This window comes from Ixodes scapularis, unplaced genomic scaffold, assembly GCF_016920785.2.
Source record: "Ixodes scapularis isolate PalLabHiFi unplaced genomic scaffold, ASM1692078v2 PGA_scaffold1__304_contigs__length_218370807, whole genome shotgun sequence".
Taxonomy (NCBI): Eukaryota; Metazoa; Arthropoda; class Arachnida; order Ixodida; family Ixodidae; genus Ixodes; species Ixodes scapularis.
This window is the reverse complement of record NW_024609846.1, coordinates 16,344,878-16,369,458: the sequence shown is the minus strand read 5'-3', so window position 1 is coordinate 16,369,458 and position 24,581 is coordinate 16,344,878. Positions and strand designations below refer to the sequence as shown.

Genomic DNA, 24,581 nt, shown 5'->3' with positions numbered 1-24,581 from the left:
TTGTTTTTTTCGCTCGAGGCGTGTCGGGGATTTACGAATAATGACGTCATGGGCCTTGTCTGTGATCAAGTCAACTTTCTAGTGCACAGGCTATAGTTATTGGGCGTGGCGTTGGCCCGTGCTGATCTGAGCGAGCATCGAATATACCGGAGTGCGATCGCGGTATCACTACTGCACTACCATACATTAAAGTCCGAAGCTATGCGGACAGCAAGTCGCCTGCTTCTTCAGCAGGAGATGACGTCGGAACCAGGCCGAACTCTGATTGGTTCCGATTGAAGGATAGTGGGTAGACCTCAAAGGAAGCTGCCTTGAAGTCTACCCACTATCCTTCAATCGAAATCCATCAGAGCCCGGCGTTCTGTCGTCACCACGACCCCGGCAAAGGAAGCAGACCAACCTGCACTCCGCATAAGACCTATGCGCTGTTTCCAAACAACTCCGCATTTGCCCACAGTAGGTGTGATTACTACGCGTGCGCAGCGAGTGGATCCAAGTCAAGGGATTATTCCGCGTATCTACCAGGACGACAGCAGCGCCACCGCAGCCGCGTGACGTCAACGTTTGTGTGGACTCACTGACAGCTCAAGGAACGCAGGTTGTGGCGACCATCGGCGCCTGCTAACGCTCCATGGCCAATGAGATAGCGATGTCTGCTAATAAGAACGCCGAAGAACAAATAAGTGAGGAAGGAGTGTCAACATGTCAGACCATGCCCAGCGCTTCTTAAAGTGCCTTCGCTGAGGTCGCCGGTGCACCAGCAACATTTCTCCTGGACAGAGGTGACACCATACCTGCATAAGGACTGACGAACTTTACGCCCTTTAAAAGTATAACGCAACGCACAATGGATACAATAAGAAGAGAGAAGGAATCCTCAATCGTTGACATTCGACGTCGCTACTTTCGCGTTGGTGTCCTGAACGTACAAAACAGGTATCAATTTTAAACGTACTTGTTGATGGGCTAGTTGGTGATAAACGTTTTGAACCATGGCTAAAAGCGGTAAAAATAGCAACACTAGAAAAAAGACAAACTCAGGCGCCCGTGTTTGTTTTATCTCCTCGTGTTCGTCTTTTCAGCGTTTTCGACCATGGTTCAGATCAGATATAAGAGGCGACGCTTGGATTATCTGAACAATCTTACTTCCCGCCGTGGCAATCCAACCGAGTGATAGACAAAGAACGGTGTTTCCAGTCAAGCAAATGTCAGCATTTATTTTTGTTGGCGCAAACAGGGGCAAAGCCTTCTGCACCTCCCCCCCCCCCCCCCCCCTTCCTCTCGCGTGGCGGTGTGTCTCAGAGCTGCGGCGGTCATGTCGCTAAAACAATAGCGGCTGACGGACAAAAAAACAAATAAAAACAGGCCTACTCGCTATTTAACGGCTCATTTTTGTAGCTATCAAAGGGCACGGCTAAGGCTGACTCAATACCTCCGAAAAATGAAGCTCGTGATATTCGCCTTTCTGCTGAACGTTGTCTGGAGTCGGAAACCCGGTGAGTATTCTGAACCTTTTTTTATTTCTAACTCTAAAAAGCTGGGCATAAACTTGGGCAAAATACTATTCAGAAGCTTTGTTCAGGTTATGAGGCGTTAGAGGGTGTTCAGTTTTTTATGCATAGGATGATGCTTTCAAACGAACGGTTCTTTACGTTTAGCTAAACATATTCTGTGTATTTTGTTGGTACTTGCGAACCTCAAGTTAATCAGGGAAGTTAAGAATAAACCCTCTGTACTATAGTTTCGCAATATTTCATGTGTGGCTCGGTGTACTATTTACGAAAATCTTGATAATGTTACCGTAGGCAGCCGCGTGCGTGTGAGTAAACAATCAGAAATCATAACTTCATATCAATACATAAACTGTGATCTGTTTCTTCTTTGTTCCTCTTTTGGACAAATTTTAGGAGAATATCAAATTTATCACCTTTATTTCATCTGGAAAAACTTTTCCCAGATGTGATAATCCCGCTGAAGTCCTTACATACCGTGGTAATCGTTAAAAATTCATAAATTTCTGAAACTAATAAGACTTCGAAAATTAATATTGCACACTATTGTTTTATGCGTTCGTTTTCGACTTGGAACTGGAGTCAAAGACCGAAAATTTGATCTTTGTCTTTTGTTTTAATAAAAAAAGCTATGCCTTTGTAAGGATTTGAAGTCCTAAATTTACGAAACTGTGACGATTGCAAAACAAAATTAAAAAAAAAAACAATATCTGAACCGGATAAAGTCATTTACGAGGCATTTTCGTATGAGGCATCAATGGGAGGACAAGTGTAGAAGCGCGCTGTCACTAGCATTCACAAATAAAGAGTCGTTTTTTTTTCTTTTTTTTTTTAAGCAAGCATTCACATAGGCGGTAGTAATAATATGCTGTTTAAAATAAAAACTTCAGTTGTGAGTGCGCCTCCTCTCTTTATCTTTGTTGGTCCCTGTTTACTCGTCGCTTTTCTTCCAAGCTGTGTTCCAACTAGGCCCTATTTATATCTTAATACAAAACATTATTTTTCAGCCGGATGCGGGAGGCCGTCGATCGAACCTTTCATAGAGCCCGAAGACCGCATTTATGGCGGTAGGGTAGCCATGCCGGGAAGCTGGCCTTGGCAAGCGCAGTTACAACTGCGCGGCCGCGGACATATTTGCGGCGGTTCCCTGATCAGCGATCAGCACGTTCTGACTGCCGCACACTGCGTCTGGTGAGGGGATATTGTAGAGTGCTAAAACTATACGGCCGCATGTTCGTCTGCTTCTTTTACATAGGCTGTGGTGATGCCAGAACGCCGAGCTCTTTTTGGCTGATTGAAAAAATTAGTGGATAGGGCATCGAACATTGAGGTCTACCCACTATTCTTTCAATCAAAGCCAATCAGAGCTCCGCTTCGTATTGACGTCACCACAACTCCAGCGCAAGAAGCAGACAACTTGCTCTCCGAAGAGTCACCGAGAAGGGAAGAAACGCGGTGTGTGTCTTATTATGTCCACAGTCCTTACTTTACGATATCTTTTTCGCTGTTATTATTAGCTGATTCATAAATCTCATTGCCTACGGAATGACAAAAAAAAATGCTCAAAACTCTCTCGACCCTACGCTTCTTTTTTTTTTTTAACCTCTTAGGGACTATAGGTGACTTCAGCGAAATCGACAGCATCAAGCGGCTGTAGGATAGAGAGTTGTGGCTGCAGGTTCGCTCAGCAGCTTTCTCAAGCAAATAACGACAGGCTTGCTATAAAGGGCGTCTCAGCCGAGACTGGGTGAAAGAAAACACTGCCAAAGCCAACGCACGAGCTGAGCAGGACTCAAACCGCGTATCAAGACGCTCGCGTCTTGATACGCCTTTGCATCGCTTTCGTTCAACCAGTCTCAGCTGAGAAGCTGTTCTAGCAAGCCGGCCCAGACATTCACACCACCTGGAGGTGATTTTTTTTTTCATTTTGCACCACGTGGAGTTTCTTGTTTTTATTTTGCGGTATGCGCGTCAGTTAGTAATATATAGAGACTCCAGAATTAATATTAGCCCTGTAAATCGAGCAAGAAGAAACCGCACTTGCACATAGATGTAGATGGCTAAATCAGTGCTGCATCTTTCAAGTTTGTGAGTGTTATTTTTCACAAGAGCAAAATTGCGCCTTAAAATATCGCAAGCAAAATTGCACCACTAAAATTCCCTTTGGTGCATGTTGGAGCTTTCTATGTAAAAGTGTTGATTTTGCGGGTTCGTTTTGCAGTGCTAGGATTCATTGTAAAAGCCCTATATCTGTTCGCATCGGCTTTCTTTTTTTAATTAGGGGAACACGGCCGGCAAGCTTGAAGATTCACCTCGGTTCACACCGGCGCCTAAGACGAGAACCAGGGGAGCTTGTTGTCGACGTCCATGAAATTTGCATCCATCCTGCTTCTCGTGCCAGCCTCCCAGCGGTAACAAAACAAAATGGCGGTCCTTTCGATTACAAAACAAACACGAGTGCTTCTCTCAAAACACTGTTAGAGCGCTGCTTTGATAGATGCTATTCATTTCTCAGAGTAGAAAATATGGAGTGCATATTTTTCCACTATATACGCGAGAGAACAACTGCCCGCTATCTAGGGAGCAGCTCAGCTAATGACGAGGCTCAATCTACATTCAGAACTAAAAGAGGTTAAATTTACATTCAGAACTAAAAAAAAAAAAAAAAAACACTGCGCTGCGGCACTGAGCATAGTGAAGGGTCAGGAGGAGGAGGAGGGGCAAACTTCATTATTCTTCGGGGATCAGGTATTGGGGGTGGTGGAGGCCCAGAGGGCCGCCGCGATCGCCAGGGCCCGGGAGGTGGTCAGGACTTGGGCTGACTCCTCCGGGTCGCGCAACATCTGCTCCCAGAGGTGAGGGGAGGGAAGAGGGGGGTATGGGTCTGCGGGGCATTCGCAAAGGGAATGGCAGTGAGTGTCGAGTGCCCCGCAGGCAGGACAGGCGGGGGTGGTAAAGAGGTGTGGGTGAGTGTGTATTAGTTGTGTTCGGTGGGGGAAAGTGTGTTTGTAAGAGGTGCAGCATGTGTGCTGCCTCTTGGGAGAGGTGGGGGTGCGGGGGTCGGTATTGGCGGCGGAGGAGGCGGTAGTGTAGGGTAATGTCCCTGTATTGCAGGAGGGAGGTAGGCTTGCCTGCAGGGGCATCGCCGTGGAGGGTCATACTCATTGCCAAAGCGAAGAATGGTTTTCAAGGCGCTAGGATTAAAACGCTCTTTCTGGCGGAAACCCGGCGGTATCTTGCGTTCCTCAGCGCCGGGCAGAGGGGGAGAAGATGGCAGAGGGCGGTTCGTGGGACGCTCCCGTTGCCCCGAAGCGCTGACGTCGGCACGAGTTAACCTCGCCCTCTCTTCTGCTCTGGCGAACTGACAGACACTGCCGAACCTTTTTCAAAACGAGCGCTTTCGTTTTCGTGAGTCACGCGCGCAGTTGGCTATAAGCCAGAGAGGAGGCCGCGCCGCGCAACATCTTCTAAAAAACAAAACCGTATTGCTGAATGAGACGGCGTCATCAGAGAAAGCGAACGCTCGACGAAGACGTGGACACGAGGAATGCGTCAGCGCTCGGCTTCCAATCAAGTCTAAGCGGAACGTTGACGCAACCGTCGTGTCACATCGCTGCCCAGCGTTGGCCTTCTCTGATAACGCCATCTCCTTCAGCACCAGGGCTTTGTTACCTAAGAGGTGTTTCTACTGCGCGTTGGAATGCGGGGCGTGCTCAGTTACCACACAGCCGTCGCCGGTTGTTCTTCTCTCTGGGTTTCCGTAGTAGCGGTGCGTGGCTTGTGATCAGTGTGCGCAGTTAAAACGATGAATGCGGTTCCCTCCACGAGTGGTGTAGATGTGTCTTTCCACGAGAGATATGGATGACCTTATCGAAGGGCGTCGACGTACTCTAAGAGGCAAAGCACAGAAAGTGTGTGTGTGTTTGGGGGGGGGGGGGGGGGTGAACAAATCACCGGAAGATCCATTATTAACTTTTAGGGAATTAATTAGAAAGACCCTTGCAAAACGCTAGCCCTGACCCCATAACGAAACCAAAACAGCCAACAAAAATAGAGAGGACGCAAAAGATAAAGCCAAAAGAGAAAATTGAAGTGTTCTGCGTTAGCGTTTCAGAAAGGGGAACGTGTGTAGTGATTCATATCGTTACCCTAACGCATTCCCAAAGTATACACCAATGGATCCTCATGCAGCTTTTTTAGACGTTAGCGTATTTTGAATTTCCTAATTCCCTAACGTTTTGCGTAAATAACAGCGACTGGCTTTCTCAAGTGCGTTGCGCCAAAGTAGACGTGTCAGATATCTTGCAATGTACGCCATTCTATAAAACCCTTTTCTGACTAAAGTCGCTTGTACCATTACAACAGCAATTGAGGATCCGCGCCGTAAGGGCGTCATTTTGTCACTCATATAAAACGCACTCTTGGTCGAAGATTACAACCAGAGATGAGCATCCGTCGATGCCTCGTATTTTTTTTTTTCAAGTTTCGCACTTACGAAAATATAGCTCCGCCTAATAAAAAAAATTCGAGTCGTATACCTGGAGATTAATGAAAGCGTTTGTTTTGAGCACCGGCTGTTAGTGGGAACCTCCCCGGGAAAATGCGTGGTCGTCCAAGGTCAAAACTACCGGTGACGTCGTCAGCTACATTGTCAATCACGTGATAGCTTCGAGCTCCCACACATGAAAATTTCAAGCCACGCCAGACGCCGCCGCTGCTGTAGTCGGCGTCCATTCGTGAAGGCTCATCCGCCTCAACATTCGAGACTGGCAAATCCCCTCCACCTCCCCTGCTCGCTTTTAAGGTCGGAGGCGAAACAAAAGCGAGAGAACGCATTCTACGGATAAACAAGGGCGCCAGGTGCGCACAGACCTGACTTGCACACCGTATGGGCGAACATTTTCTCAGACATTATGCCACGAGATAACAGCCGTCGCTGCAGCACACGTTCCGTGATAGCCTAAATACACCTCGATTTTTGTTTTCATGTAGGCAGAGTCTCTCTTCCAATGTTTGATCCTACGATAAACTATAAATACGCGAGACGTATAAAGTTTAATCACGCAGCCGTTGATTTAGCCTCTTGTCGAAAGGTAAACATATTTATTTTTCCGCGCACAACTGGTGACAACGAATTGTTGGCATTTTCTTAACAGCCACAAACGACAAACGTTATAGTTTCCAGCTGAACCATCAATGTAAAGTGAATAATAACGCTCTCAGATATTGTACACTTATTGCAAGTAAAAAACAAAACAAAAAAGTGAAAGCCGTTTACAAATCCCTGTAACGCCGAATTGGAGCGCAGCTCTTGAGGAGGAGGAGTGAAGGGTACTGAGGGGAGGGTAGACCCCTCCTCCTTCTCCTCCTCTTCCCCTCATTCTTTAATATGCTCCGGGGGGGGGGGGGGGTCATGTGACCTCGGGGGGGGGGGGGGGGGGGGGGTGTCACGTGACTTCGGGGAGGGGGGTCACGTGACCTCGGGGAGGCGTGACCTGGGGGTCACGTGACCCTGGGTGTCACATGGGGGGTCACCTCAAGGTCACGTGACCCCAAGGTGACCTTGGGGAGGGGCCACGTGACCCTTTGGAGGTCACGTGACCCCCGTCACGTGACCCCTCTGAGGTCACGTGACCCCTGAGGTCACGTGGTCTCCTCCCCAAGGTCACGTGACCGCCGAGGTCACGTGCCCCCAAGGTCGTCTCAAGGTCACGTGACCCCAAGGTCCCCACGTGACCCCCAGGTCACGTGACCCCCTGAGGTCACGTGGGGGTCATCTTGGGTCACGTGACCTTGAGATGACCTTGGGAATGGTCACGTGACCTCGAGGGTCACGTGACCTTGGGGGTCACGTGATCCCAAGATGACCCCACGTGACCCCCAAGGTCACGCGACCTTGGGGGTCACGTGACCTTCAGGGGGTCACGTGGGGTCACGTGACCTTGAGATGACCTTGGGAGGGGTCACGTGACCCCAATGTCACGTGACCTTGGGATGACCTTGGTTACGCCGACGCCGACGGCGACGCCGCTCAAGCCGGGAACGGGCCCCTAAGAGCTGCGCTCTAAAAACGACGTGCGTAGCGAAACAATGTTTGGGCATTTTGTGCGGTCTTATCGGCGAATGCAGCTAGAATAATTACAGTCTTAGGGAACCATTTTTGCACGTCTGATACTGTACGATTGGCCCTCCAGTAGGAACTGCGAATGTGTGAGCCCTCTGCCGTGGCACATGCCCAGTTCGTACCGGAGGGCCCATCGTACAGTATTCGATATGCAAAAACTGTTCCCCAAAACTCTCTATTAGCATCGCAGCAATATTGCCGTGCTCGGGATTCGGAACGCCCTGCGTGTCTTCAGCTGTATCTGACTGTACGGAGCTTAAGTTCGTCTGCCTCTTGCGCAGGGATTGCGGTGACGTCAGAACGACAAGCTCTGGTTGGCTTTGATTGGAAGGATAGTGGGTAGACCTCGAGACAGCTGGCACTGAAGTCTGCCCAATATCATTTCAATCAGAGCAAATCTGAACTCTGCGTTTAGACGTCGCCGGAACCCATGCGCAAAAGGCAGACAAACTTGCGCTCAGCATAGGGTCACATCATGGGCGGCAATGTGAATCGGCGCCCGTCAGCTACAATGGCCAATTATATTTTCTATCTGACCAGCCGTGCAGATAACCGAAGAAGCCTGTGAGTCATTAGATAAAAATTTAGATAAAACGGACAGCCCCAAGATTTTCACTCGATTAGTCGGGAACCTCGATTTATTTGTATTGTCATTTCGTCACTAATTTCTGATTGTTTTATTTAAATTACTATTGGAAGGTGTACATTTTTTTTAATACTGGCAATACCGTGATTGTGGGCAGACAATCCCTTTATGTCTAGTTCTGAGAGTGAGCTTAAAACAATGCTGAGATTTCTGAACTGGTTCCACCATTTGCAATACAGTATGAGCATGGGGAAACGTTTGGGTCATGTAGGGGGCAACGATTTGTTTGGCCTAGAAGAAAAGTCTGTATCGAACACGGCAACCTGTGAGCGACGTCACTTTGAATGCAAGTCACGGGAGATGTAATTGATTACTTTAGATTTTGGAAGTCAAATCCGTCCAGCACTTTCAGGCAATAGCATGCCGTAGCAAGCACCAGCCTTGATTCGCGCCGTGACGCATGTAGTGTAGACATGACCCCAACAGACCGCCTTATTTTCGCAGGGTTTAGGGCAGGACATCGCAATCATCAAGTTGAAGAGCAAGGTGAACACGACGACGACCATACAGCCAGTGTGCTTGCCCGAAAACCACGAAGAACTGTCCAATACATCGAAGGTGTTCGTTCTTGGTTGGGGAGAGACAGAACGTAAGACTACTCAAGAATATCTCGACACTTTCATTTGAAAACAGACACCCTAAGAAATGCCCGTACGTCTGCTCCTGCCACCCCCCCCCCCCCTTCCTCCCCTTCCATTTACAGAGCCCTTCGAGAGCTAATCACTGTGCTTATAAAAACTGGAGATCACGGGTTCCTTTTTTTAATTGCCTTTTTTACAGTTTAAAAACCTTAACATGCAATGTATATATAGGGTCTCTATGCTATAGAGGCCCTGCATAGTGAGGACATGACTGAAGGGCACATCAAGACGCTTTTGGTAATATTCATGATCGTCAAAGCCATCTCAAAAAGTTGTTATTTCTTTTCAAAAGTCCGGTAAATCAGATATATTTTATTTAAACCAAATGTATTTAACAGAAATCAACATTATTTGATATAAATAACATTGATTTATATCACTATAGGTATTAAATTGTGCTTCGGAATCACTGGATGTATATTTGAACACGACTGACTGCTCAATCCGTCAGACCAGTGAAAACAATTAAAAATAATAAATTACTGTTAATATAAACTACCGTTTAATGAACACCTTTTTATGGAGTGAACACCGCCATAATAGAACTAAAGCAGCTTGGCATTTTTAGTTTTTGAAAAAGCTTTCTTTCTTATTTTGCGTTCAGATTTTTTTTACAATAAGAGATCCCTTTTTTCTCTTTGTCTTTTTCATTCGTATTTACTTGCAGTCGAACGTTACGTAATTGACGATCAAAGTATATGGCGCAAAAAAGCTCACTGTTCCGATTTTCTCAGAAGACCAATTTCTGCTTTGTGGTCGTGTTCAAGCTGAGATAAATATTTATCGCTTAATTATTTTAAATACAGTACAAATGGACAGGGAAATCATCAAGTGACACAAAAACGCTATATAAGAAAAAATATGGCTAAATACGTAAAACACCGCCATATCGGTTTCCATGGGAAACCGATATGGCGGTGTTTCACGAGCTCACGTCACGCTAGGTCTTTTATGGCAGACTTCACTGTCAGGTTGAACCCTGACAGTGAATCACAAAGATCGACTTTCAATTATTTTGCGTGATAGAAGGTGTACGGGCACGTTTTAGGCTATGCACTCTAAGAACCGTCTGTGAGTTTACGTTCCCGTAGAACAGATAGGCAGCCATCATGGCGAATAGTAGAAGGTTTCCAGCAAAGACGAAACTCAGAGTACGATTAGACACCAAAAATGCTGCGCAGTATCAATGAACACGATGTTTCAAAAGAAATATTTAAACTTCGTATTTTCCTTTTTTTTTAATCCAGTTGTATTTACTTTTTTGAGTTTATCATTCGCTAAGATCATTCTATTTTTTTTTTTCGTGACTGGCTGTTTCTCCGTCCAGCGGAAAAGTGCACTAGGACTTCTTTAATTGAGTATATTACGCGTAGTTAAAATTTCGTGGTTTCTAAATGACGTAAAGGGATTCCTGCACTTTTTTTTATATCGTTGATTTTTGATTTGATCTCTTCTTGATTTTTGTGATTTGCATTACATTGGACAGAAAAAAATAATAACAACTGAAGAAAAGTATTTTAGGGGGCAATACGAGTTGATGTTGATAAACATGATAATCAATAACCCTAAGATTAGAGGGAAAGACGACGATGAAGGAGAGAAAGAAGAGAAGTCTCAAACAGAGCTGAGCTGTGTTCAAGGTGTGGCTGTGTTTGAGACTCTTGTTCTTGTTCTCTTTCATCGTTGTCTTTCTCGCTAGTCTCGGGGTTATAGTTTATTATGTTTAATAACAACTGTTCTGAATATGTAACGTGTGGCTTATTAATCCAAGATTTGGTATAATTGAAGCTTTCTTTCTAGCCCCTAAAGATATGATAGGAACTGGACATTTAAGAAACGAAAATCGCGATTAAGTGTTTCCACAGTGAACGACATCCCTCTTTTTAATACGTTTTTATTCAAGTGGCACGATTCTCGTAATAAACAGCATCAGAAACAGATATTTTGCATTGAATCTTATTTATGCGCAGGTGAGATCGCGTGTGTGTGTGTGTGTGTTTATATTTTGTGACTGCAACTGTTCTCAATAGCGAACGTTTAAGTATACTCCAATTTCTCACGTGCCCCTTATGTGTATCTTATTAGATTATGAAGATGCAGCGATTTTTATTTTATTTCAACCATTATTACAGCAACAGAAGATTGTAGCGCACTCAGAGCAGAAATGTCAATTTTCGCTGTAATAAAATAAGTCAGGTTTGAGAAATGCTAATCGCAACATCGAACACAAACCATTAAAAACATGATCATACTTCAGAGCACAAAAAAGACGGCACACCATCAAAATCGATCCACTCAAACAAACAACACTCCCGCAGCGCTGACTGTCAACTCCGGGATATATTGAGCATCATCTTCGTTACCTTTTTCTCTTACGCAATAAAAGAAGAAAAAAATAAGAATTTACCTAGGAAGATCAGAGAAGGCAAGATAAAAAAAAGGAAAAGGAGAGAAGATTAGGAAGAAAAACGAGTCAAGAAAATAAAAATACAAAACAAAAAGAAGAAAGATGAGAAAGAGAATAAGATCAAGTCCGACTATCGTAAAAGTTACTAAGGAGGTTTTCCTAAACAATCAAAGTCTTTTTTGGTCAAGGTAATCGACTGGGTACTAACACATAATCCATCTTGCAGGTCTATGGTAGCGGCTTCGATAAATTCTTACTTAGTTGCCCAGATGACCTGAGTTAGCGTTAATGGCGTTTGTTGTTATGTTCTCGAAGCCTATCGTTAAGACAGCGACCCGTCTGCCTGGCGTAACACTTCCCACAGGTAATAGGGAAAGAATATATCACACCTTCTGCACAGGAAACGAACTCGGTCTTGTGGTTATTGTTGCAGCACTCTGGTAGAATAGATGGAGCATTCATTCGCTTGCATACGCTGGAAAGCTTTTGCGGATCAAAGAAAACAACGTCAACGTTGACTCTACTTGCTACCTTTTTAAGCTTGTGAAACAGGTTGTGAAGATAAAGCACCATGACAGGCCTTATATTGCATTCTCTTGTTCTGTGGTTAGTACATCTTCTGCTTGGTTGACCTCCTTAACTAGGCATTCAGAGACTGAAACTAGTAACGACAAAGGTTCTCCTGCTGACACCAATCGGGTTATTTGCGTTTTGAAGCTCATATCGGTCATGTGCACGCCGGATTTCTTGAGAGAGTTTTTTTAGGCAAAGTTTAGCAATGCCTCGTTTGACAAGTTTTGAGTGTGCGGAACTATGATTAAGTAGTGGCTTCTTTTCCCTAGTTTCATAAGACCAGCAGATGTGACGACTTTTAAGAAACAATCGAAGGTCTAAGAATCGTATTGACTACTCGACCGGAAGTTCGTGGGTAAGTTTTAACGAATCAAGGCATTTTTGGTTGGTAAAAAGAACATCGGCCACCAAGGTGGCGAAGGTGCTATCTTTGCTGTCAAGAAAAACCAAGTAGTCATCAAGGTACCGAAACACACGCACTATTTTTGAACTGTCAAGGTTTTGCTGTAACATTCTGTTGTGGAAGGCCAGAAAGATGTCACTGAGCACAGAAGCTATCAGGAACCTATGCATATTCCTGTTTTTTTTTAATATGTTAAGCCATTCCAGGTGGCAAGCGTAGAATGCAAGTAGGTGAATATTAGGTTCAGAAAACCCTTGATGGACAACCCTGCTGCATTTTGAAAGGTTATGACAAAAAAGGAGTCAACATTCTGTGTTTGCCATTTGGAATGGCTTAACATATTTACAAAAAAACACGAATATGTATGGGTTCCTGTGCAGCCCCTGTGCTCAGTGACCTGTTTCTGGCCTCCCACAACAGAATCTTACAGCAAAACCTTAACAGTTAAGAAATAGTGTGTGTCTTGCGGTACGTGGATGACTAGATGGCTCTTTTGGACAGTACCTTCCCCAGCTTGATGGCCGATATTCTTTCCACCTTCCAAAAATGCCTTGATCCGTTGAAACTTACCCACGAGCTTCCGGTCAAGTATTCAATACGATTCTTAGACCTTCGATTGTTTCTTAAAAGCCGTCGCATCTGCTGGTCTCATAAACCGAGGGCAAAAAAGCCACTACTTAATCATAGTTCCGTACACTCAAAACATGTTAAACGAGGCATTGCTAAACTTTGATAACAAACTCTCTCAAGAAATCCTGCGTGCACATGACCTATATGAGCTTCAAACGCAAATCACACAATTGGTTTTAGCAGGATACCCTTCGTAATTATTAGTTTCAGTCTCTGAAGGCCTACTTAGGAGGTCAACCAAGCATAGGCTACAAATCACAAACCAAGAAAACTCACTATAAGGCCTGTCATAGTGCCTTATATTCACAATTTGTCCCACAAGCTTTAAAAACTAGCAAGTAGACTAAACATCGACGTTGTTTTCTTTGCTCCGCAAAAACCTTCCAGCCTATGCAAGCGGATGAATGGGCCATCTATTCCACCAGGGCGCTGCAACAAAAACCACAAGACCAAGTTCATTTCCTGTGAAGGAGTGATATATTCTTTCCCCTCTTGCCTGTGGGAAGCATTACGTCGGGGAGACGGGTAGCTGTCTTAACAATAGGCTTCGAGAACATAACAACAACGCCATTAACGCTAACTCAGGTCATCTGGGCATTCACCAAGAGATTTTGGATGCTCCCCCTTCTAGACAATTGCACAATACTGGGACGAAGCAAGAACAAACTAACTAGAGAAACTATCGAAGCCGCTAGAATAGACCTGCTAGATGGATTATGTGTTAGTATCCCGTCAATTACCTTATCAAAAAAAAAGTTAGATTATTAAGGAAAACGTCCTTAGTAACTTTTACCGTAGTAGGACTTGATCTTATTCTCTTTCATTTTTTCTTTTTCTTTTTTTTTCTTGACCCTTTTTTCTTAGTTATATTCTCTCCATTTCCTTTTATTTATCAATTTCTTTTTTCCTGCTCTGTTCTTTTGGGTTAATTTTTATTTTCTTCTCCTTTTTAGTGCGTCAGAGTAAGAGATAACGAAGATGATGTTTAAGATATCGCAGAGTTGACAATCAGCGCTGGGTTCTTTCTTTGGGTGGATCTGACTTGATGGTGTGCTGTCTTTTGTGCGCTGTGAAATATAAACATGATTAAACAACTCGCCCAAGCTGGAGCATTGACCTAAAAAACACTTTTAAAGATTTTCATCCATTAGGTAATACTAATTCTCTGCATTTGGGAACTTTATGTAGGCGACGTACATATATTTAATAGAGAACAAAATGAGACAAGCTGAACGAACCAACAGAGCCACAGGTACCTTTTCAGGATAAGGCAGTCAATCTTTTCTACGCGGTATATCACTTGTAGTGATTTGTATTTCTATACATTTCAACGTGCATTTCTTCCTTTTTGTTTTCCATCAGGCAGCCGAGGTTCACCAGTACTGAAACAGACTAGGGTGCAGTACTTATCAAACAGTGATTGCAGAGCTAGAGGAGTAACAGTAATTTCACAAATATTCTGTGGAGGTCATATCCATGGCAGCACCTGCAGGGTGAGTACAAATGTGCGAAGGCTTCAGGACTTTCAGGTCACTGAATTCTTTAAATGTCTTTACATTTATTCTTCGTCGACTCAACATATGCGAGAGAGTTTCGTAGAAAATAACCTCGAAGAAAGTGCGACTAGATATTACGTTGTAATTGGAGGAATCAAAGCAGTTAATAAAGTTGACAAAAAGATCTGTTGGTACGACTAACATTTGTCAATAGCAATCTTGTGGGCGTTACCCGAAAAAAAAGTAACGAAATACGTTACTTTTTACTTCCAAATAAAACAAAAACGCGTTACCGCCCAAACTTATCTTAAAATAAATGTAACGATTTACCGTTACCGTTAAAAAGTAACGGACGTTACTCTTGCGTTACTTTTCTAATTGCGAATTAAACGTTTTACTCATTGGACGTTACAGGTATGCATAAGTCGTAAGCGCTGGGAACTCAAAACTCTATAGGAATTAACGCATAAAAACGCAAAAAAAAAATTTAAATTACATTTTTTAGTTTTTCAAAAAAATATAGAAGTAATGTAATTACGTACCACATTACGGCGAAATAAGTAAGGAAAGTACTTTACGCGTAACTGTTTCAGGAATGCAACAAGTACGCTACAACCTTACCGAAAAGAGTTACGGTTACCGGTTGCACCATGACTACTAACTTGTTATCGCCAACGCTGGCATAAAGCATTTAGGTAGCAATTTGGGCAAGTTCGTCCATGATCACATAAAAAAGCGCCAAAAACACACAAAGACAAGGAAGTAAACAAACGAGAGCGCACTCGCAACAGTTTTTTTTTTATTTGTGAAAACAAATCCTATATACATATTTGAACTAACACATAATCTCTCCTAAGTTCTGTGTAACCTCCGCAACAAGAAGAAATAGTCATTTACCGATAAGGAAATGGACTTATCGCTTATGCATTTTTTTGCCCTCTGACTGGATTCCGAAGACCCCATTCAGCTCTCTAGAAACCCTATCCGTGTATCTAGCCAGAAATCTGGTGTCGTTAAATGACGGGGCACATGGGCAGTGAGTGCAGTGATTTGCAAGAGGTCCCGATGGAGTGGCTTTTGTCACCACGGTGTGCTCATGTGCACGATCACAGAAGCACCTTCCCGTCTTGCCAATAAAAGACGAGCTACGTGATGCTGGAATTTCGTAGACAACACCCGTAGTACACTCCGTGTATTTTGTGCGGTGCCTGGTATTACAGGGATCTTTCGATACAATGAGATTGTTGATCCTACGGCGCCGCCACGCCAGCTAATTGGCAGGAGTAAACAACACAGGCACATCGAAGCGCGAGGCAACTTTCTTAAGATTATGCGTGATTGTGTGCATATACGTGATTAACACCGGCCTCGTCATATTCCTGTCGGAGGGCTGCCTCTGTAATCCTTTATTTTCTTTACCAGGCTCTCTGCCACCTCGAGCATAGTGCCCTGGGGGAAATCCGCTCTCTTAAGCCTCGCAACCTGTGTATCGAGACTTGCTTGTGCACTATGCTTGCAGGATGTTTTAAGGACCGCTCCTAGACACACCGACACAATGCTTCTCTTCACAACTTTGAAATAAGCAGAGCTATACACGGGAATGGCCTTTTTTACCTTGGCGGGTACGTCCAACAAATGTGGTCCTTCTGGAGGCTTAGCGAAGGTCGAGGAACTGCAACTGTATTTGACTTTCCAGCAAGAAACTGAAACTGGACATGTTCTTTACGGCAAAAACTCATAAAGCGGGGGTTTCCTTCAGGGTTAATGTTACCGAGGAGAATTCATGGCTGTATCACGTTGCCTTCTTGACGTGTAAACATTTGACGGCCCTCAATTTTCACGACCCGTTTGTGGTGCAAAATTCTGATTACATAATTCAATTGTTGAGAGGGGGTCCACAGGGGAATGCGAAGGGATTTCTCTGTCGACGTCGAAGACCTTTTCTATTCAGTTGCTCACGACCCCCTGTTTCTGTCTATGAGAGAGTGCAATGACAAAGAACGATAATCTTCCGTTCAAGAGTTCCTGTGGGATTACCGCTGACCATTTTTTTAGCTTCTCACATATTACTTGAAGCTCACATTTTTATGGGGATATCTTTGGGAAAAAAGGGCATTTGTAGTGGCTCTTGTATGGCACCTGTGTTGTGCAACGTTTCTCTCAGTGCGTGCGGAAAAGCCATCGCAAAGAAACTACGGGTCTCTAACAGGTTCAAAATATTCAGATTTGTGGATGATTTCCTTACTCTGAATAATCAGGCTGACGCACTAGAATGTAAAGCGACGGAAATGTTGGAGGTGTTTAGGGCATGTGGCAGTGGGGTACACTTTACTCATGTGGAGCCAAGGTAGGGACAGTTGCAGTTCCTGGATCTTCGGTTAAGTCTCCAGAAGGACCACATTTGCTGGACGTACTAGCCAAGGTCAAAAAGGGCCACTTTCCGTATAGCTCTGCTCATTCCAAATTTGTGAAAAGAAGCATGGAGTTTATGTGTCAAAGGCGGCCCTTAAGTAATTCTGCAGGCATAGTGCACAAAAAAGTTTCGATAAACAGGTTGCAGGCTTAAGAGAGCGGGGTTCCCTCAGGGCACTCTGGTCGAGCTGGCTGAGAGCTTGGTTATTACGATTAAAAGATTACAGAGGCAGCCCAGCGACAGGAATACGATGCGGGAGATGTTAGTCATGTATATGCGCACAGTAGCACATAATCTTAAGAAAGTTACCTCGGGCGACCAGGTGACTCTGGTGTTTACTACTCCAAATAAGCTCGCGTGGCTGCGCCGTAGGATAAACAATCGCATTGTATCGAAAGATCCGTCTGATACCAGACACTGCACCAAATACACGGAGTGTACTACGGGTGTTGTCTTCGAAATTGCAACACCATGCGGCTCGTCTTATATCGGGCAGACGGGAAGGTGCTTCAATGATCGTGCATGTGAACACGCCGCGACGACGAAAGTCAGTCCATCGCGACATCTTGCCAATCCCTGCACTTGTTGCACATGTGCTCCGTCATTTGGCGACACCAGATTTCTGTACTCGCGGTCAGGTTTCTTTAGCAATCCGAAGAGACGAGGAAAGTGCGGGTAGAGTGGTTGGTGAACCCTCTCCCCTAGCAGTGACTGCATTGCCACAGAAAGCTGACCGCGAGTATAGACTTTTGCAGAAATCGCCTCCTGCGCGCTGCCATCTTTGTCTGCTGGGCTGTGGAACGCCTTCCAAGCATGCGCTCTTGATCCGCTGTGCGGTATGTCGGACGCTGCGCGTGCGTCCACAGCTCAATGACTCAGCATTTTTTGCCCGCTCGCTTCGTTCGCGACTACCGCTGGAAAGGTCTATAGACCGACACGCGGCCCTGACGTCACGCAGCTGCACTCTTAGGAAAAAGGGTCAGTATAGTCCTCCCTAAACGGAGGAACGCTCTTGACACATATGTTCCTTCGGAAAGGGAGCAACTTTCGTCCCTAAAGCAGGGGAGCAAAAGTTCCTCCGTCGCCTGAATCTCATTATGGCGGCCACGACTCGAGCAAATCGAGCTCAATAAGGCTTAACGAGAACACTAAGTGTATTGTACGGAGCGAGAGGAGCAGCAAATAAAAACGTAACACGAGCTTTCCGCGAACTGTATTTATTTCCGAAGCCGGCTTCCCCCTGCAGGTAAAGAAACTTACGTTTCGAAAGCATGCAGTCACTCAGTCTTCTCATCGTCGGCAGTGCGATTTCAAACGGAGGCAACCGGCATGCAGTTCGCGCACTTTATGTCTTAACTTTGCTGTTCCTCGAGCCACAATTCCTTTGTCAACCGTTGCGTCAACCGCACATCACGGAGTAGTGGTAAACCACTCGCCCGCAAAACCAAAAGCCGCTCTCAAAAAAAGAATGAAAGCCGTTTACAACTCCCTGTAACGCCGAATTAGAGCGCAGCTCTTGAGGAGGAGGAGGGAAGGGTACTGTGGTTCACGTGTTATCGGGGGGGAGGGGTGGTCACGTGACCTTGGAGGGGTCACATGACCCCCTCGCCAAGGTCACGTGGGGGTCACGTGACCTGGGGTAGTCACGTGGCCACAGGGGTCACGTGACCTCGGGGGGTCACCTGACCTGAAGATAAATTTTCCCGCTAGATTTAGCGGGAAAATTTTTCCGCTAGATGTAGTGGGGAAATATTTTCCCTAGATTTAGCGGGGAAATTTTTCCGCTGGATTTAGCGGGGAAATTTTTCCGCTGGATTTAGCAGGGAAATTATTCAGCTAGATTTAGCGGGGAAATTTTACCGGGAAATTATTCCGCTAGATTTAGCGGGGAAATTTTTCCACTAGATTTAGCGGGGAAATTATTCCGCTAGATTTAGCGGGGAAATTTTCCCGCTAGATTTAGCGGGGAAATTATTCAGCTAGATTTAGCGGGAAAACGTTTCCGCTAGATTTAGCGGGGAAATTTTTCAGCTAGATTTAGAGGGGAAATTTTTCCACTAGATTTAGGGGGGAAAATATTCCGCTAGATTTAGCGAGAAAATTTTTGGGCTAGATTTAGCGGGGAAATTTTTCCGCTAGATTTAGCGGGGAAATATTCCGCCAGATTTAGCGGGGAAATTTTTCCGCTAGATTTAGCGGGAAAATTTTCCGCTAAATTTGGCGGGGAAATTTTTCCACTAAATTTAGCGGGGAAATTTTTCTGCTGGATTTAGCGGGGAAATTTTTCTGCTAGATGTAGGGGGCAAATTTACCCATAATGCACCGCGCGGTTACGCCGACGGCGACGACGACGCCGATGCCGCTCAATCCGGAAACGGGGGCCTAAGAGCTGCGCTCTAAAAAACAAGTCCGAACCAACCTCTTGGCTTATCTCAGCACGGTAACACGAGATTATGGCGTAGCCGCGTAGCGTAAAAGGATGTTAAATCGCATGCCACCAGATGGCAGGGTCAAGCAGAGTAATCGCACGTAGCTAGGCTAGGTGGCGCTTGGTACCGCCCAATTCATGTTCTACAAAAAAAAATATATTTTTTACGTTAGCATTGCGTGGTATTATCTTCGGGGACCTCTATTATACACACATATAGACATATTACGCATACTACAAACATCAGATGAACTTACATAGAGCGCATTCACATGCATCGTACATACATGCATCAATTCAACAGCACACTAACCCGATCACTACTCCCGAGCTCTGCTTTTCCGTCTTTTATAGTGGTCGTTTTGAACGTACGGAATTTTTCGGTGACTCCCTAAGCAATAAAAAATATTCCCAGCATGTTGATTCATTTCCAGCACTGTTATACATCTGAGAGTATTTTTAATGGCTCAGGGGATGAATCTCTTATTAAAAAAATAACGCTCGATCATGCAGTAATAATTTGAAAGCCAATACGTCGAGCCACTCCAATGTGGTTCCAAGCCAGAGTTTGTTTCCCCGCACCGCACTTCGTAGTCAGTATTTTCTATTGTAGCGATTGTTTTTCTATTTGTGCTGTTCGCGCACGGCTGCAATTGCCGTCTTTAATTAATCTTTGTAGAGCAGATATTCACTCACCTGGAAGTGATACTTCACGGGCAGAGAAATCGCTTTCGATCAACTTGAATGCAGTGAAAGTCGCTACTTGCGGCAGGTATTAAGTGTACAGAGTTACGCCGTGGCGAGCTCGAAAACTTCTAGCGCTCATCCGTGCGCACCACTTGGAGGGCAGTTTCTCCAGGAATTTAAACAGTAAAATAAAGGATAGCGGTTTTTTTTTAATGCTAAACTTTCAGTGTAAATATACGTACTTTCTGTCATACTTTTGTACTGTTCACTCTTTTCTCCAAAGCGCAATCGCTCCCGGGGACCCAGAGTCACATTGGCCACTGTACGATAGGAGCTTACCGTTCAGAGCAGCGTTCCAACATGACTATCCACACGTCGATCGACTGCCCCTAATCCCTCAAGGGATCTTAAACTCTTTAATGTAAAGCGGAATGTCATCCTGCGTCACCCCGCCACCTCCGATCACGGCCCGACCAGCGGCATCAATGCCCGACAGTTTACGTCATCTCATCTTGTTGTTACACCACTGATACGCGAACACACGGTCACATCGGCAATAATTCCAGTCTTCTGTTCACTACGCACAACACTGCCATCACGATGTTGCTGACACGCAGAAATACAGAACCACGTTGAACGCCGGTTGGCACTCGGCACGAGAAAACAGAACCGAACTCAGCGCGGAAGGTACCTAGGCAGCCGGCAAGAAAACCTGCCTGCCTTGGACGCAGTTCCTACGATTTACAAAACGTCGAAAACGTCGGCACAGTTCCGCGTGGTTTCGCTACTGTAGCTCCGCGTGCGTCCCGCTCCCGCAATCCAGAGACGGCCATCTTACCCTGTGTACGTAGCGCTGCTGGCACTGCTCCGGAACTTCGCTGTTTCTAGAGGCTTCGTTTACTCGTTGGATAACATTAGTGGTAAAAACGTCAATGCAACCGGAATGTTCTGCACGTTTGGACTAGAAGACGGAATTACAGGCGGCCTTTGCTGCCGCTGAAGTTCGATCAACTCAATAACATTTACTAAACAACGTGCGCGACGTGCTCGAAAAACGAAACCGAAAGAAGATGAGTCGGGAGGGTGAAAGCTTTCTCCCGTCTGCTTGGAGAACGAGGAAAACGTCTCGTTCCTCCCTGTTTCTCGTGCCCGCTTGGAGGCGCGTCAGTAGAAGGGAGGAAGATTGCGCCGTTGCTACCTTTCTCCTCCATTTTTTTTCCTAGAGTGTGCGGTGGCGCTGTCGACGGCATGGCGCATGCGTAGACGCTTCCCTTCACGCGAATTCGTTTTCTACGCACGCACGGTGCCCACACCTGGTGTGAGCAAACGCGGGATTGTTTGTAAACAGCGTGTCGGTCTACAGATACCGGTATAATGTTTCTAAAAAGCTGGATGAGGTCTTTGAAATCCAGGCAAAGGGCAAAAAATGCATGAGCGATAGGTCAATTTTTTTTTTTTTATCGGTGAGTGAGTATTCCTTGTTATTGCGGAGGTTACACGGAGCTTAGCAGAGGTTCTCTGTTAGTTCAAATATATACATATAAATGATTATATTTCACCAATAAAAACCAGTTGCGAGTGCGCTCAGGTCTATCTATTTCCTCGTCCTTTTGTTTTTCGGAAGTTTTTTAGGTACTGGCTTATAGTTTTCGAGACACGCTAGACATGACACTTAACGTCATTGTACTTTTTATTTACAAATCTCAGAGCTTTCTTAGCAATTTCTTTCAATTGTCGAGTAGGTGCATACGCTATACGATTTGCATGAGATTTCAAAACAAAACATTTCGTCAGGGGGGAAAAACACACATAACTTTACGTTTTCAAATTTGATTCATTATTATAACTCTGCAAATGTTTGTAGGATTGAAACGATAAGACAAAGACCAGCCTGACGGAAATGCTTACGCAACGCACTCCTATGATTTCAATAATATTGTTTGTTTTTCAATGTAACAACGCCAGGTTAGTGCGAGAACGTTTCGTATGTTCCGCAGACTAATTCGAACTTATGTGCCAAGTGGTATATTTTATTAACTAATATCAGTAATTCCGCTTTCCATACAAATGTTTAAAGCATTACCATCGAAGCAAATAACACCCTTCTACGAAAATATCTGGATTGTCCCCACAATTTCCAGGTCACAGGCACTTCAATTGAAATTAATATGTATTTAAAGCACCGGCTGTTTAGAAGAAGAAATAAATATATTTTTCGGGCCGCTCAGAGAAAGTACGCATTGCGGAAAGTCGAAACTGTGCGAAATTATGAAGCTAGCGGTGGGTATAGAACGAGAAAGTTTTGTGTGCATGACCTTACCTGCATCAAACGACAAAAACCGTAGGATCAAATTTTTCTCTGACCCTACTTGTACCTAACATAATATCACAACAAAAAGGACACTGTAGGTGACTTTGTGATTTAACTCCATGAAACCAAATTTTAGGTAATATAGATAAAGCAACTCCATTTCTTGCTGCAAACTGTTTTCTACTAATATTGCCGCGTGTCTGGCGAAGTTCGCAACTAACGTAGCTGCTATTCATGGAACGATGTTCCAACCCAGTTCTGCCCGTTCATTTTGTTTGTTTTTCAAAACTACAAACTTCTGGACAGTTTCAAGCCATTATCGGCTGTCCTCGTTTATTCTGGTTCAAAGTATCCTTGAAGAAATGACGCGAAATTGCACTATGATTCGCTGCTTTGGAGACTAGCTCTTTCGTCGCCGTTGTACAATGTACGGTTCCTTTTTGCTCAACCTTTTAAGCACACGTCCGCCTCATAAAACGTGTATTTTCAGTTCGACATTCCTCTATTGTTTTTCATCTGTGACGATATAAATATCCAATGCGTCCAGAAGGTCACTTATTGTTTCTAAGATGTTGAGTTCAGGTGTAAGTCGACTAGCTCAAGATAGAATTTGCGTCTTTTCCTTGTATATTTTGGCCTCGCTAACTTTCGCGTTTCGTCACTACCTCTAGCGGCACACGCAAAGAGACTTGAAGCATTCTAAAACACGTAGTTAATTTACAAAGCTAAAAAAAACGCTGTTCTTTCTTCTATCAAACAGCTAGTAAGGCCGTTTACTCGTAGAGCAAAAGCTTGCACATAAAAAAAGAGATACTTGATTTTTGGCTTTTTTTTTGTTTTATTTCAGGGCGACAGCGGTGGACCTGTTGTGCACAGAAATGGCGGCGTGTGGTCGCAACATGGCATCGTCAGCGGAGGGCCCTTTAATTGTGGATGGTCATACGCACCGCAGTTTTTTGTCAAAGTGTCATCCTACGTTGACAACTTCATTGCACCTTACATAAATTCGAAAACAAGTCGCGATAAAATTCGGAGTATATGCAGACTAGTTAGTTCGTAAGATGCCGTGAAACACCAAATAGACAGCATTAGTGTACTTTTTTTTTACTTAATGGAAAATTGACCTTTATGCTGATTTATGGAACACAATAGATGGGCGATTGTGTAGCATACGTGCAATGGTCTACGAAATTGACTTTTTGTGTAGGTCACGTGATGTTAACTTTTCTGCTAAACTTAGAAAATAAAATACATTGTACAGTCAACGTGACATAAGGTTACGTGACGTCAATTTCCCTGCTAAGTTTAGCGCGGAAGCTGAATTCGTGTGTAGGTACCGGCAGACTTTGTGCTCGTTACTCGAAAAATGAAATGAATCACAATTACAAATTACCAAGCCTCAACTGTAATTAATTACCGTTACAAATTGCTTTCGCTGAAAAGTAACAAATTACTTTTCTCGTTATATTACAAATTATTTTCACGTTACTTTTTCTGTACACTTATCCAGAAAACGATAGAAACAATTTTGATCTTTTTAAAAAAATATTCCGCAGCTCTACTTTTCATTTCTTATACGCCCGTCTGATGGTTAATGTTCTTTTAAAAATAAAATATTGCATTCAAAAGAAATGAGTGTAGGTTCACTCCGTTCACCTGCAAGCTGAGAAGGTACCGACAGTTGGAACCACAACCGCCATCCCGCTGGCTTACGGCCTCCGGAAATGAATCCTGGAATTTTGCAGACAAATCTAGCGGTGCGCAAGCTCAGTAGGAGCGTCTTCCTCCGCAACAAGATTCCGAGCTAAAGAAACGATCTACGAAAGCTCCCTTTGACTCGGCTGTTTCGCCTGTTATTCACAAGAAAAAAGAAAACTTGGTTCGAACGTTAGAATGTATAGCCAATGCAGAATGCTGGCGTCCCAGCTTACCTTGGTGTTTTTCTGTAGATTAAAGTTTGTTGTCCTTGCTGATGACACTGAGTGTTTTTGGCAAGCAAAGTATGCAGCACTGACACTATAGGATTCTGTTCTCCTGAATGCCCTGAATTTTGAACATCTCATTAAGGGATGGCCCTGGAGGCGACGGACACTCCAGGACCGAAAACTCGATCAGTCAGAAAAAAAGTGGCGGTTACGGGTTATCGGTAGTTCACCGGTTCCCACTTTCATACCAATATTCGTGGAGGCCATGGAGGACATAGAGAGCGAGAGAAGCGGTGGCCATCAATCTCACAAAACATACACGATCACACCACTTTTATGCGTTTTCTCTCTCCCTCTGTCAGCACTCCTTAGATGTCCTAACCCCC

The 24,581-nt window shown here is 44.6% G+C and overlaps 1 protein-coding gene across 1 annotated transcript; it reads left to right on the top strand.

The window, feature by feature from the left end:
- The first annotated feature begins 1,374 nt into the window (after positions 1-1,374).
- LOC115316314 (chymotrypsin-like elastase family member 2A) lies at positions 1,375-23,902 on the top strand. Its single transcript, XM_029975710.3, has 6 exons — positions 1,375-1,496; positions 2,519-2,702; positions 3,793-3,922; positions 8,726-8,870; positions 14,298-14,428; positions 23,118-23,902. The coding sequence occupies exons 1-6, from the start codon at positions 1,442-1,444 to the stop codon at positions 23,328-23,330; spliced, it is 858 nt and encodes a 285-aa protein (XP_029831570.2). The 5' UTR covers positions 1,375-1,441; the 3' UTR covers positions 23,331-23,902.
- The last annotated feature ends 679 nt before the right edge of the window (positions 23,903-24,581 follow it).